Source organism: Pimephales promelas, chromosome 14 (genome assembly GCF_988280905.1).
Source record: "Pimephales promelas chromosome 14, fPimPro1.hap1.1, whole genome shotgun sequence".
Lineage (NCBI taxonomy): Eukaryota > Metazoa > Chordata > Actinopteri > Cypriniformes > Leuciscidae > Pimephales > Pimephales promelas.
Window position 1 is genome coordinate 2,850,340 of NC_142782.1, and position 14,998 is coordinate 2,865,337.

At 36.1% G+C, this 14,998-nt stretch overlaps 1 protein-coding gene across 1 annotated transcript; it reads left to right on the forward strand.

Moving 5' to 3' along the window:
- Positions 1–1,942: 1,942 nt before the first annotated feature.
- On the forward strand, positions 1,943–14,083 carry polr3d (polymerase (RNA) III (DNA directed) polypeptide D). The gene is made up of 9 exons (XM_039675046.2): positions 1,943–2,109; positions 3,375–3,534; positions 5,116–5,159; positions 5,236–5,390; positions 7,392–7,513; positions 8,538–8,685; positions 10,607–10,854; positions 10,944–11,096; positions 13,716–14,083. The coding sequence occupies exons 2-9, from the start codon at positions 3,379–3,381 to the stop codon at positions 13,830–13,832; spliced, it is 1,143 nt and encodes a 380-aa protein (XP_039530980.1). The 5' UTR covers positions 1,943–2,109; positions 3,375–3,378; the 3' UTR covers positions 13,833–14,083.
- The last annotated feature ends 915 nt before the right edge of the window (positions 14,084–14,998 follow it).

Here is a 14,998-nt window from a genome sequence, read left to right on the forward strand (position 1 = left end):
TGATCGCCTGTTCTAGTCATGTGATCTGGTCTGAGATTGGTTCACTGTTTGTAAGTCCATATTCTTGTTTTGAGTTTCATGCCATGCCTTTGTTTTATGATTGATCTTGTTTAGGAATATATAAAACGGCACTTGAGTTCTGCACACTTGCGTCCAGTGGACTAAATGTTATCAATCCATTTCCCTTGAAGAGATTCACTGCTGGCTGGGCCCCAATGTAACACTCCCTCACACACACAAACACAGAAATGAAGCTGACTTTAATAAAACCATTGGCGTATATAAGCATGTTAACTGGATGTGGCCACTGCACTAAGAGCCAGAGTCTCCATAACTCACTGCTTCCCTGATCTATCAGTGTCCACTCGTGCGCGAGTAACTCGAGGACGGGACGCTCCGATGCTCAACCTACAGAGGAACCGACCAAATGCTGCACCATATGCTCATAAGCAGAGCATCCCTACAACGGCAACACACAACACACCAAACACAACACACGACAATCACCACACACACCAATCACAACGACTTCTGACCGCCAGAACACAACTATCAACACACACACACACCAAACACAACACACGAAAATCACCACACACCTCACTGGGTGTGATGCGATTTGTGGGACTCGACAATCACTTGTGTTGAAGATGACTTTAACACATCTTCTCTCCGGATGATGGAGAAAAATTAAAGAACAGTGGATAATGAAAACACAACAGACCCTGACAGTCGTGCAACGACAAAACCCCTTATAGATGTACAGATTTGTTAACGCATGGAATTTTTTTTTTTTTTTTCCAAAACTAAATGAACATGGATTGAATAGTCAGGTTTTCAAACAAAACACAGACAGATCAAAACATTTATCAGTTCTCATATTCATAATGTGTAAATCTTTAAGCCACAACAAACCAAAACTGCGTTTGTTTTCTAAACATTGCAACTTTTCTTTAATATTCCATAATTATAAAAATTTGATACAAAAACAAATAAATATGTATTTGTGGTGGCAGATTGGGAGGTTTCATTTGCTGAAAGCACAATTATCCTCAATATGATTTTTATATAGGCCTAATAAAATTGTTGTAATATACTAGGTTATATATTTTGCTTTAAAAATCAGCCCAATAGATATATTATATATGTGATTATTAACAAATTTCTATCAAGAGAAAGACGAGGTTGCTACTGAGGTACAACTACTTTGGGAGTCGTGTTACCCCTTTAACTGAACTCTCGCTAGTAGCGTGACGCTTGGCTTATTTAACTTTTTTGAATTGCCTTTTTTTCTCCCTGTCACATATTTTAGTAATCATCAGAAATTAGATATCCTAAAGCCAAAAAACTCTAATTCATCCCTTGAAAACCATTTTGAAATTGGACATTGCGTTATCATGGAAATTAGCGGGCTCCTCCCCCTAGTGGTGTCATAGGCCTACTTCATTATTGCAAAATTTATTTTAACTACTTTATTTAAAAAAAATTCTAATCTTGACAAAACACATATCGTTGGAAAGGTCTGGGCCTCAAGGTTTCCTATTCGGACGGTTTTGTAATTGAAGTGATATTGTGACAGCAATGTGAAAAAAAGACGAAAAATAAAATGATTTTGTGTGTGTGTGTGTGTGTGATTGAACTTCAAATTTGGGAAGACAACTTGTTTAGACATATGATTTTAATTTTATAACAATATTAGAGTAACAATACAGATGTTTAGCTACAGTAGCCTACATTTGCTTTACAGTAAACTTAAACTTCATTTTTTTGAAGTGCTTTACTTTAGCAATAATCTGATTGTCTTCTTTATAAAGAGCCAACCTAAGGTCTGGATTCCAGCATTTATGAATGACAGCCGAACCATTTAAGTGTGGATAGTGCATTTTCATGTCTATGCAGTTCTGCGCGAAGGTTTGCAGAGTTGACGTCCACCAATCACATCACTACGTCACACGGGTCAAAGTGTCATTGCACGTGAAACTCCGCCTTAAACAAACTTGCTCTATATTTCATCATCGATTTACTAAAATCTCGATTTTGCGCTATATTTGTGATATTTTTGGAGTGCGGCCGTGTTTGAAGAGTGCCTGCATCAGTGTGAGCGCACTGGTAAGTGTAGCGTTGCTGTCATGGGTCTGACTGTGTGTGTGTGTGTCACCATGTGTTTGGAAGCGTGGAAGTAACGTTACCGGTTTGCTGTAAATGTATATTTCAGATCTATAACGTTAAATATATCTGCGACTGAATGTTTGAGTATCGTGGCGTGACAGCATTGTAATGATTTAGTCCTAAATCCTTAACAACAGTTCTGCACAATTTGTACAGATTTGCTGTGAGAGTCTGGGATCAATCCTAAAATATTCATAATGGGAATTGTTGCACAATAACACCAACACTAGAACGTTTAAAACACGTAGTTCTCATTGAGAAGCATGTAATGAGACTTAATGAAATTTAATTTAATTATTTAGAAATTGTATTATATATATATATATATATATATATTAAAAACACGTATGTGTGTGTGTGTGTGTGTGTGGGCTGCGTCCAAAATAGCTTACTCTCTTGAGTAGGTACTTATTTTGAATGTAAAAACATGTTAGATTCGCCACGTTGTCATTATCACGTGACCTGCCAATTCTTAAATTCCATTTTCTTCATTTCATCTATATTATTGTTCCTTTCTTTTTCATATTTGATACATTCAAGAATCGCAATGAGATTGTTCACATAACTCATTTGGATGCTTCCAAATAGGTCAAAAAGGTTATTATGAGTACTGTGAATTCAGACACTTCTTTTGTCACATACTGTATTATATAGTATGAAGTGTGTGATTTTGGATGCAGCTTGTAGATATTATAAAACTCTTTTATATATGCTTAGTTAGGTATAACGATATATCGCAGTACAAAAACATATTATAGTTACAATATTGTGTATAGTTAACCCAAAATAAAATTACTGTGTGAGGGAAAAATTATAATTTTCAGAGTTATAGTGTCAGTACTGCATTAAATATTTGTGTGTCCTGATAATGGCAAATGTCTGATGTTACCAGTAAAAAGTTTTATTTTTGACATATCTAGTCAGTGACAGAGCGCAAGCATATTCATCGTGTTTTTTCAGCTTCAGAATCATGAATATGTTAATTTTGCTGTACCAAATCCAAGACTATTAATTTACACACACAATGTAAAACCAAATTTAGCATTTTAATCAACAATAAATGTTTTTGCTTGTTTTGGATTATTCCAATATGGTATTGTGATATGTATCGAATCGTGACATGAGGGTATCGTGTAAAATCATATGGAATTTAATTGACATTGAAGTTAGCAGCCTGATTGGTAACTTCTGTTGTCTTGTGTCAGTGAAATGGAGGGCTCTGGTGACCCCGGCGGGCCCCCGAGGACCCCTCAGGTGGGTGGAGCCAGAGGGTTGCCGATGGGCCGCCGGCTCCCCGCCTCCATCACTCCGGGACGCCTTCCCACAATGCGCTCCAGAGACCTCACGTTAGGAGGCGTCAAAAAGGTTAGCATTCACAGCTGAACATGCTAGTCACCAGGGTTTGAAATTAACACCCGCCGACTGCGGGTAACAATCAACTGTGGCGGGTAACGCTGTCAAATCACGAAGCGTGTTACTTATTATGTTTACTGACTTTGCTGGGGAAGTTTGTGTAAGCCAAATCTGCGCAGATTTAGCAAATACTCAACTCGTGAGTTGTCATGTTTTAAAGCAACACCATGTAACTTTTCCTCTGTGGTCGCCCTACAGGTTGGAAGTGGAATTGTCCATTACCACTGTTTTAAATAATTTAGCCTAGCGCATCCTACTGTCGCACGCACGCTCATCGTTTATCCGGCGCCGGCTTTGGAATGAACGATGTCCACAGACGAGGTAGAGTAAGTTGCATGATTTCATGAAAGTATGATGTATTTGCGACATCAGAAACGAAGAAAAACTAAATAATGACTATTGTAAAGCAAGTCAATATTTGTAGTTTTCTCATTGTGTCTCATTAGAACTACAGAAACGCGACTCAGTCTGGCAATCTTACATAGCGTGGTTATTAGAGCCCGACCGATAAAGGATTTTGAAGGCCGATACCGATACAAATATTTGTTGGTTTTAAAATCCGATATTCCGATATATCGCCCGATATTTTTTTCCCGAAACGCGCAACAAAAATAAATAGATTTCCCTAACATTAGTTATTTGTAATTATTTATGAGTTTTAACTAAAATAATATGATAATGCATTTTATAAAGAAACTTGTTTCTTTTATTGTCACAACAGAACAGACTGATGACTGAGTGCCCTCTGGTGGACAAACTATACATCTCCAACACTCATGACATGGTTCAAGCGTGTTTCGTCCGTTTTTATTTTATTTTTTAAATATTAATTTATCGGCCATTATAACTGCTGATACCGATAGTTTGGAAAATGCCTAATATCGGCCTGCCGATATATCGGTCTGACTCTAGTGCTTATAGCAGATACAGGATCCAGAAGTGCCTTTCACCTTGTTTCGACTTGATGAACCACTGAAACCATTTTGGAAACATTATTTTAAGGTAAAAAAAATCTTACTTAGTGTTGCTTTAAATACATTGTATTGCACAGAATCTGCACATTTCTGGCTTACTTGAACACACACGTCACTACGCAACAAATAACGGCGCACTTCTTCATTTGCGTTGAAGCAATAGCGAAGATTCAAAAGCATTTAGCTGACAGAAAATATGTTATTTTCCAACATCTTTATATTTTTTGATGTTCTTTGTAACATATTGATCTGTCCACCTAAAACACATTTTTGGTGAAAATGATGAGGATAAAGGAGGAAGGGAGGATATGCTAGATGAAATATATGTATGAGATAAGAAATTAATGCATAAAATCCAACTATATATACATAAAAGCTGCGACATAATTAATCTGGTTAATTTCTTTTTTGGCTAATAGAAGTTTGTAGTTTAATTTTAAATTTTAAATTTAGTAGCCAAATGGGCTGGTAAGTGAAAAAGTTAATTTCAAACCCTGCTAGTCACTCACTACTGAACATTTCAGATTCAATCTCAAGTGTGTTGTCATTTGTCCCGCAGAAAACCTTCACCCCCAATATTATCGGTCGAAAATCAAAAGAGGAGTAAGTGTTCACCTCTTTTATACGCAGTGTTCACCAGTTCACCATACTGTTACTTACAACTGATGCTGTGCCACAGATTAAAAGCTGATGAAGGAAAGAGACGGGATAAGAAGGATGTGGATCGAGGCCGGCAGCGGGACGGGCGAGGGAGGGGACGGGGTCGTCCTGAGGTCATACAGTCCCACTCCATCTTTGAGCAGGGTCCTGCTGAGATGATGGCCAAGAGGAAAGGTAAAGCAGGTCTTCGGGAGATTTGGTTCGATATCAGCGTGGCGTTTTTGAGATGCCGAGAGCTAGCATCCGTGGCTAACTTTAACTCGACAGAGCTTCACGAGTCACAACTTAGCTTTATTAGACAGGTGAGCTGTACATATAACGTTAGCTCAACATGATGAAATGTTAGAATATGATGTTTTTCTAATGTTGATCTAGCTCACTGCTAGTTTCGTATAGCAAACGAACTAACACGTAGGATAATATTTATAACCATCAACACATTTAAATGCCGTTTAGTGTGATAGTGTAACGTTAGACCAAGTGAAGCAGCGCTGCGTTACCTCAAGTTTAATTCGTCTATTAAACTGACACGTGTGAGTAATCCAGCACTTGCGGGTAGTTTGGGAGAATTAAATGTTCTTATTCCTTTATATCCGTGGGACTCGCGTGTGATATCTGTCCTTATTAGCAATCGCGACCTGCTTCATACCACTGTAATGTTAAAAAGACATGAATGTTTGCACTCATCCATCAGCAAGTCCCATCATTCAGCTCATCACTGCGTCATCAACCCACGCCTGTGTTATTGTTGGAAACTGCGCCCTCTTGTGGCGGAAAAACCTACATATTGTGCCTTTAAAATGCTTATGAGCAGTAATTGATTCATAAATGTATGTACACCTGTTCTACCGTTCAAAAGTTTGAGGTGGGTAAGATTTTTAATTTTTTAAAGGAGATTTATTTGGTCACACTGAATGTCATTAAAGCAGTAAAATTACTGTGACACAGTGATTGTTGATAATAAATAATTATGATTACTACAACGACTAAATAATTAGTGCTGGGCAACGATTTAATCGCATCCAAAATACAGTATAAAGTTTGTGTTTACATAATATTTGTGTGTAATGTGTATAATTATTTCTTATTTATAAATTATTTCTTTATAAATACACACACATCCATGTATATATTTAAGAAAAATTTGTTATTTATATATATAATTTTTATCACGTATATTTAAGAAATATTTGCATGTATATATTTAGACATAATTTATATTATACATACATATACTTTTTAAATATAAATAACAAATTTTTTCTGAAATGTATACATGCACATGTGTGTATTTATATGTACAAAATAAATTATACACGGTACACACACATATATTATGTAAAGAAACTTTTATTTTGGATGCGATTAATTGTTGCCCGACACTAATAATAATAATCACAATCAACAAACTGTATTCTCTTTACAGTTGCAAAGCAGCAAAACATTCAGATATGCTCAAATATCTGTGCTACTTGGGAATTATAAAACTTATGAGCAGTAATTTATTCATAAATTTGTGTTCACCTGCTTTACTGTTCAAAAGTTTGAGTTTGGTAAGATTTTTAATGTTTTTGAAAGTCTTTTCTGTTCACCTTGATCAAAAATACAGTAAAAACAGTATTATTGGGAAATATCATTGTTACAATTCAAAATAATGTGACTATATAACAGCATTTATTTAAAAAAATGTATATTTTGTAACATTTTTAAATGTCTTTACTGTCATTTTGAAACCAAGATTTAATCCTTGCTGAATATAAATATTAATTTCCTAAAAGAAAATCGTACTGACCGCAAGCTTTTGAACGGTATTGCATAAACGTAGTTTTAATGTAATTAGGGAATTTTATAATGCTTTCCAGGCTTGAAGGTTATGAAAGTTAATACAAACTTAAAGAAAAAAAGAAAAATTCATAATCAAATATTTAATTGCTCTTTGAGAGTGAAATCTCTAAAATAATGTTAAATGCTAATGCGACTATTTAATAATGTGTAATGTGTAATATTTAAGAATGTGAGGAAGAAATAGTGAATTTATGAATTGAAACGGCCATATTGATCAGCCAGTTAATATCTAGGGAGTTTACCATTGATTTAGTTTAATGTTAAATATAATTTGTGTTTTCTTGTCTTTTTGTCTCGGCACCGTCTTTTTCTTCTTCTATATTTGTTTAGGTTTATACGATGACACCAGAGAAAGCGCAAACACTGGTCCTTCACCCATCATCAACATCAAGAAGGAGAAGGAGACCGAAGAGGAGACCAAAGAAATCCTGCGCAAACTGGAGAAGGACAATGTATGTTTTCTGCTTATTAACTAGCAATTAACTAATCAAACCTGTGCAGACTCCTATTACAGCCCAAAACCAAATTCTGTTTTACATTAAAGAAAATAGAGCTTATTGTAGTCTATTGAGACATTAATTTTATGATAATTAATCATATTTTTCATCTAAAGTCTGAAATCACAGACTGTCTGGGAAGGTCCTACATTTTGAATTTGAGTTTGCTTTGTGAACGTTAAAAATGGTGTTTTATAAAGTGAGATTATGAGTTCCCAAATTATACTTTTTTTTTTTTTAGTTTTAATGGTTTTGGATTCCGTTTTTATTTTTTGGACTCCATTTTAATGGTACAATTCAATTTTAGTAATCAAAAAGCATGTATAATTATTTGAAATCATATAGTTTAACAACAATTTAAAAAAATTTCCCCTCAAATTATGTTTTTTTTTTTTGGCCTACCAACTTCTGGATTGCATTTTTAATTGTTTATTTAAATTATAATAATCGAAAAACATGTATAATTAATTGAATTCAAAAAAATATTTATTCATTTTTTCCAGAAATTCTGTGCTTTTCATGTCAATCAAATGAAGGCATAAAACATTAATTTAATTTATCTTTTAATCGTATGAATTTAAAAAAAATTTAGTCAAAAAATGTGTTGCACAACAGAGCTTTACTTTTATTACTTCAATACAATAAATATACTGTTATATCGTAAAATATTATGCATAATTATAATATTACTTGTCTTGTACTTCTTTTATAGAAGATTAAAATAAAATAAAAACTAAATTAATGAGAATCACCTCTGAAAATGGGACCAAAATCAAATGTAAAATAACCTGATGCATTACAATTATGGCGAATTTTCATAATGCAAAATCTGTGTCAACACATGTATTTATTTAATGCACCTTGTTTGTAATTTGATTTTGAAGTGAAATATGACATAGTTTATGTGATTCTCTCAAATGAAAATATTGCCAATTTCACAGCTGAGAACATTATGCAACGTCTTGTGTGTGTGCTGCAGTTTGTGGACGACCCTCACCTGCGAGGGCAACGAGAGAGCTGTCCCGTTCAGCTCCCGCTGGCCGTGTCCGGATGGGTCTTCAAGCAGGAGTTCAGCGAGAAGAGCTCGTCCGACCCGGAGCCGATCAGCACCGGAGCGGAAGTCAAGGGTAGGAGCGACGACACGCCATGCTGTTATCTGTGTGTGCGCATGTGAAGTCAGTCAGGCATCCGCGTGAGTTTCACATCAGGGTGAAACAGATACACAGATTTGGTCACGCATGTTTGTGGCGTTCACCAACAGAAAGTTGGAGCGATTTATGAAACTTGTGAAATTTCCCCACAAATTCACTACAAGTAAAATGTACCGATTGATGAATGTTTATTTATTTTTCAATTTTATATACTCCAACATATTGCTCAAAGGACATGGAGGATATAATGTACTAGACACACAGATAGAGCTTAAAGGGATAGTTCACTTTGAAATTAATTTTTGATATGTTTTATCTTACCTCAAGGGGATCCAAGATGTTTTCAATTTTGACATTTTTAGGTCAAACCGTTGTTGTCTGTCAGTCATATAATGGAGGTCTATGGTCACCACCTCAAAAAGCATGCACAGAGAAGTCCAAATTAACCATGATTTAATGACTTGTACATGTAAGTACACACTGATGGCCTAAGACACGAAACGAGCGGTTTGAGTGAGAAAACGAACAGTATTTATATCGTTTTTACCTCTTGTAATCATACGGGCGCGGGCACGGGCGCTTCGGTCTGCGCATGTGCTGGAAGTGATCGCTTGCGTGCCGACGTCACTCTTTTGTTTATACAGAGATTTCGGAAGTTTTACCTTTCACTAAACATATTTAGATATACGGGAAACCGCAATGGAAGACGATTTCGGTATATCTAAATATGTTTAGTAAAAGGTGAAACTTCCGAAATCTCCGTGTAAATATTGAGTGACGTCACATGCAAGCGATCACTTCCGGCGTAACATTAAACTGATTCAGTTCGGTTCAGTTGGACATTGAACAACTGATTCAGATCACTTGGATTACACGAGGTAAAAACGATATAAATACTGTTCGTTTTCTCACACAAACCGCTCGTTTCGTGTCTTAGGCCATCAATGTGTACTTACATTTACAAGTCATTAAATCATGTTTAATTTGGACTTCTCTGTGCATGCTCTTTGAGGTGGTGACCATAGACCTCCATTATATGACTGACAGACAACAACGGTTTGACTGAAAAATATCAAAATTGAAACTACTGCGGAAACAAAGACATCTACATCTTGGATGCCCTTGAGGTGAGATAAAACATATCAAAAATTAATTTCAAAGTGAACTGTCCCTTTAAATAGTCTTTGCGAATGATGTTCCGCTTCTGACCTGAAGATGGCACCGCAGCTCAATCATCCCATCTATTCATTTTCCAAACCGCTAATATCATACAAGTGTAAATTAAGGCTGTCAAACAATTAATCGCGATTAATCGCATCCAAAATCAAAGTTTGTGTTTACATAATATATGTGGGTGCACTGTGTATAATTATTTTATATATATATATAAATACACACACATGCTTGTATATATTTAAGAAATATTTTCATGTATATAGATTTATATATAATTTATATTATGTGTAAATATAAATATTTTATATATAAATAATATTTTTTTTCTTAAATATACATACATGTGTATATATATATATATATACAAAATAATTATACACAGTGCACCCACATATATTATGTAAACACAAACTTTTATTTTGGATGCGATTAATCGTTTGACAGCCCTAGTGTCAATTCCAATCTATTCATCACTACTGGAGCTGCCAGTTCGCGAAGTTTCAATTGATTGTTAAACAGCACAAACTATAGACAAAGCCCTTCCAGTGCACTCAGTGTCCGAATTCACTCACTCGTTTTCATTCGCTCCTTCAAGTGGAAAATACTTGCTCAAATACTTGAAAAATTTACTTAAGTACAGTATGTTTTACTGAGCATTCATTACACAGAATTGAAGTGAGAACTCTTTCTGTATCATCCATCCCACCTCGTCTTCCTTCAGTCAAGCAGGAGCCGCTGGATATTCCTGAGGCAAAGGCGGAGCCAATGTTCAGACTGCCACCCTTGCCCGAACCTGATTTGCTGCCTGATTTACTGGAGGTGTGGAATCACTGCAAAGAGGAGGAGCTTCTCTTCATGCAGCTCCCTGATTCGCTGCCAGGCCAGCCGCCCACCACCGATGTCCGGCCCACTAAAACAGAGGTTCAGTCCAGTGATGGACAGACCATGATGCAGAAGACCGAGACACAGGTTGCCACTCGCTAGGTTTAGGTCACATGGCCATGTCAGTTTATGCATATGCTGATGTGTTTTTGTTCTCCTGTGTGTTTGTGTGTCAGGAGTCTCCTCAGGAAGAGAACAGCTGTTGTCTGAAGGATCTACAGGAGGGTTTGGTGGGAAAGATGCTCGTGAGGAAGTCGGGGAAAGTGCAGCTTATTCTGGGTAACGTGACCCTGGATGTGGCCTTGGGAACCCCATGCGCCTTCCTGCAGGTCAGTCACACTCACAACAATGGCAATAGTTTTCATCTAAGGTGTGAATTTTTTAACTTAACAAAATTGGATTATCGCATAAAATATTTGTGGATGAATCAGCGTTTCCATCCCATGTGTTTAAAGGAGTAGTTCACTTTTAAAAAAACTTTTGCTGATAATTTACTCTCCCCCATGTCATCCAAGATGTCCACGTCTTTCTTTCTTCAGTCGAAAAGAAATTAAGGTTTTAGATGGAAACATTCCAGGATTTTCTCCATATAATGGACTTCAATGGGAACCAAACGGTTCAAGGTCCGAATGAGAGTTTCAGTGCAGCTTTAAAGGGCTTTAAACGATTCCAGACGATGAATAAGCGAAACAATCACTCATTTAATAAATAAATAACACAATTTAAGTTTTATAAGCTCAAACGCTCGCCTTGCTCTCTTCTGTGATGCGCGTTTGTGACTCTCCTGTTCGAACTCATTCTTTAAAATGAACAAATCTTTTCCAGAGTCAATCCTTCGTTTCGTTCGTTGAATGAACAAAATGACTCGGAAAAAGATTTGTTCACGAGTTCAAACAGGAGAGTCACGAACGCGCATCACAGAACAGAGCAAATAAAACTTAAAACATTTGAGCTTATAAAACTTAAACTTTTTATTTATTTATTAAATGAGCGCTCGTTTCGCTAAATAAGACCCTTATTCATCGTCTGGAATCGTTTAAAGCCCTTTGAACAGTTTGCAGTTTGCACTGAAACTGTCATTTGGACCTTGATCCGTTTGGTTCCCATTGAAGTCCATTATATGGAGAAAAATCCTGGAAAAGTTTTTTTTTAAAAGTGAACTACTAATGGACTTCAATGGGGTCCAAACGGTTCAAGGTCCAAATGAGAGTTTCAGTGCAGCTTTAAAGGGCTTTAAACGATTCCAGACGATGAATAAGCGAAACGATCACTCATTTAATAAATAAATAACACAATTTAAGTTTTATAAGCTCAAACGCTCGCCTTGCTCTCTTCTGTGATGCGCGTTTGTGACTCTCCTGTTCGAACTCATTCTTTAAAATGAACAAATCTTTTCCAGAGTCAATCCTTCGTTTCGTTCGTTGAATGAACAAAATGACTCGGAAAAAGATTTGTTCACGAGTTCAAACAGGAGAGTCACGAACGCGCATCACAGAACAGAGCAAATAAAACTTAAAACATTTGAGCTTATAAAACTTAAACTTTTTATTTATTTATTAAATGAGCGCTCGTTTCGCTAAATAAGACCCTTATTCATCGTCTGGAATCGTTTAAAGCCCTTTGAACAGTTTGCAGTTTGCACTGAAACTGTCATTTGGACCTTGATCCGTTTGGTTCCCATTGAAGTCCATTATATGGAGAAAAATCCTGGAAAAGTTTTTTTTTAAAAGTGAACTACTAATGGACTTCAATGGGGTCCAAACGGTTCAAGGTCCAAATGAGAGTTTCAGTGCAGCTTTAAAGGGCTTTAAACGATTCCAGACGATGAATAAGCGAAACGATCACTCATTTAATAAATAAATAACACAATTTAAGTTTTATAAGCTCAAACCCTCACCTTGCTCTTTTCTGTGATGTGCGTTTGTGACTCTCCTGTTCGAACTCGTTCTTTAAAATGAACAAATCTTTTCCAGAGTCAATCCTTCGTTTCGTTCGTTGAATGAACCAAATGACTCGGAAAAAGATTTGTTCACGAGTTCAAACAGGAGAGTCACGAACGCGCATCACAGAACAGAGCAAATAAAACTTAAAACATTTGAGCTTATAAAACTTAAACTTTTTATTTATTTATTAAATGAGCGCTCGTTTCGCTAAATAAGACCCTTATTCATCGTCTGGAATCGTTTAAAGCCCTTTGAACAGTTTGCAGTTTGCACTGAAACTGTCATTTGGACCTTGATCCGTTTGGTTCCCATTGAAGTCCATTATATGGAGAAAAATCCTGGAAAAGTTTTTTTTTAAAAGTGAACTACTAATGGACTTCAATGGGGTCCAAACGGTTCAAGGTCCAAATGAGAGTTTCAGTGCAGCTTCAAAGGGCTTTAAACGACACCAGACGATGAATAAGGGTCTTATCAAGCGAAACGATCGCTCATTTTAAAAATGGCTGAATGGATTTGAAAAAGGTGAAACTCAACTGTTTAACTCTGGGGAAGTTGTAAAATGAGGCTATTTCCAAAAAAAGTGAAGTATCCCTTTAACAAAAATGTGAAAGTAAGCAGCACACACTGGTATAAACATGGATATCTATGGGTACAATACGCATTATTGTTTTCAAATATTACAAATGTTTTCAGTCCAAACTACGTTGCAAAAGCACAATGAGGACAAAAAAATGTGTTTTCAAATGTGTCAGGAAGGATTAGCGTCTGTTCGCTGCTGATCTGCTGGTTTGGTCGGGGATTTACTGCCGACTGCTGGGGTGAAGATGTTACGACAGCATGTAGACCAAGTTTAAATGCCAAACAATGTGATAAAATTAGTGACACAGACACTATATAAGCACATGGCCAATATAGCTTTGGGTCTGAATCTGTACACACTATCTAGCTTCTTAATCTGATTATTGTCTTTCTGGTTTTTATTATAATGTCTCTGTGTTCTTGTAGGAACTGGTCTCAGTAAATACCGAGGGCCGAAGGGGAGACATGTCTGTGCTGGGACACGTTAAACACAAGTTGGTTTGTTCTCCGGACTTCCAGGCTCTTCTGGAGAACCGAGCTTGAGGAACGGCGGCTGGGAATCGAATGCTGTATATCCCTTTGTGTGGAAATATTCACTGATGGAGAACTCGGAGTGAATGAACGAAAGTTATTTATGTGTGCAAGGAAATGTATTTAGAAGAATATATTAATTGTCATTCAGGAGTGAGACACTATTACACATGTAAATATTGTGGGTTAGAATAAATAATACATTTATAAAAATCTGGGTTTGAGTTTGAAACTTTAAGTTAATAAAAAAAAGTGTCATAAATACCTCTTTTCTTTTTTCTTTTGTTAAATTTATTGAATAATAGGCACCTTTCAAATATGTTAAACTCTGACTACATGTAGTAGATATATATTGTTTTGTTAGGAAGAGGATGTTATTTTGATGTTATTAAGTCATCATCATTTTTATACATTTTACAACACAATTCCTCTAAAGTAATATTCGCAGTCAGGGCCTAAAACTCATTTATAGCCCCTGACAATGCCTGTAGAAAATTTACTGGTCATAAATATTTTTTATGAAACTGTTGTGACATCAAAACTGTAGATACCGGTTAATGTACAGTAATTGAATAAAGTAGGCTAATCAAATGTACAATAACTATAGTCACTGTCAGTCAAGAGCAACATTACAAATGCGGATAGCAACAGGTTTATTAGGCTGCTGTCACTTTAAGACCGAACGCATAGATCCAATATACTTAAACACGTGTGTTCATTTTCTTGCTCAACCATTCACATTCATTTAAGATGTAACTGACTGTTTTCTAGGATACACGCCGAGAGGATTTTTTTTGACAATTTTGTGTGATTTTGTCCGTTCAAGCACAAGAAGACTCACGTGAGAGCTCAATTTAGTATCCGTGCACTGTCAGAGACTGAGCTTTCATTCTGGGTAAATTAATGAATCCGCGAGTAATGAATTGAGTTTCATTTGGCATCTTTTCATGCTTTAATATTTCAACCTTTGAGGTCTTCGGAGCACAAAGTGCTGTTTGTTGCGATTTGGCATACTATGGTAAAATCTAGTGTTTGCATAAAATACACTACAATTAGACTGATATTAAAGTCCCCATGTGGTGAAAATCCAGCTTTTAATGTTGTCTATGTGTCTAAATGGTGTTTTTAAAGTGCTTTACGCCTACTTGAACACTTGGGCCAAATAGAGGAAATACATC

What these genes read in the sequence shown, in the direction of transcription:
- polr3d (XM_039675046.2), top strand. Translation starts at nt 3,379, where the DNA reads ATGGAGGGCTCTGGTGACCCCGGCGGGCCCCCGAGGACCCCTCAGGTG. An exon ending in CGTTAGGAGGCGTCAAAAAG is followed by an intron (nt 3,535 to 5,115) that starts GTTAGCATTCAC and finishes TTTGTCCCGCAG; the next exon opens with AAAACCTTCACCCCCAATAT. An exon ending in CACCGGAGCGGAAGTCAAGG is followed by an intron (nt 8,686 to 10,606) that starts GTAGGAGCGACG and finishes GTCTTCCTTCAG; the next exon opens with TCAAGCAGGAGCCGCTGGAT.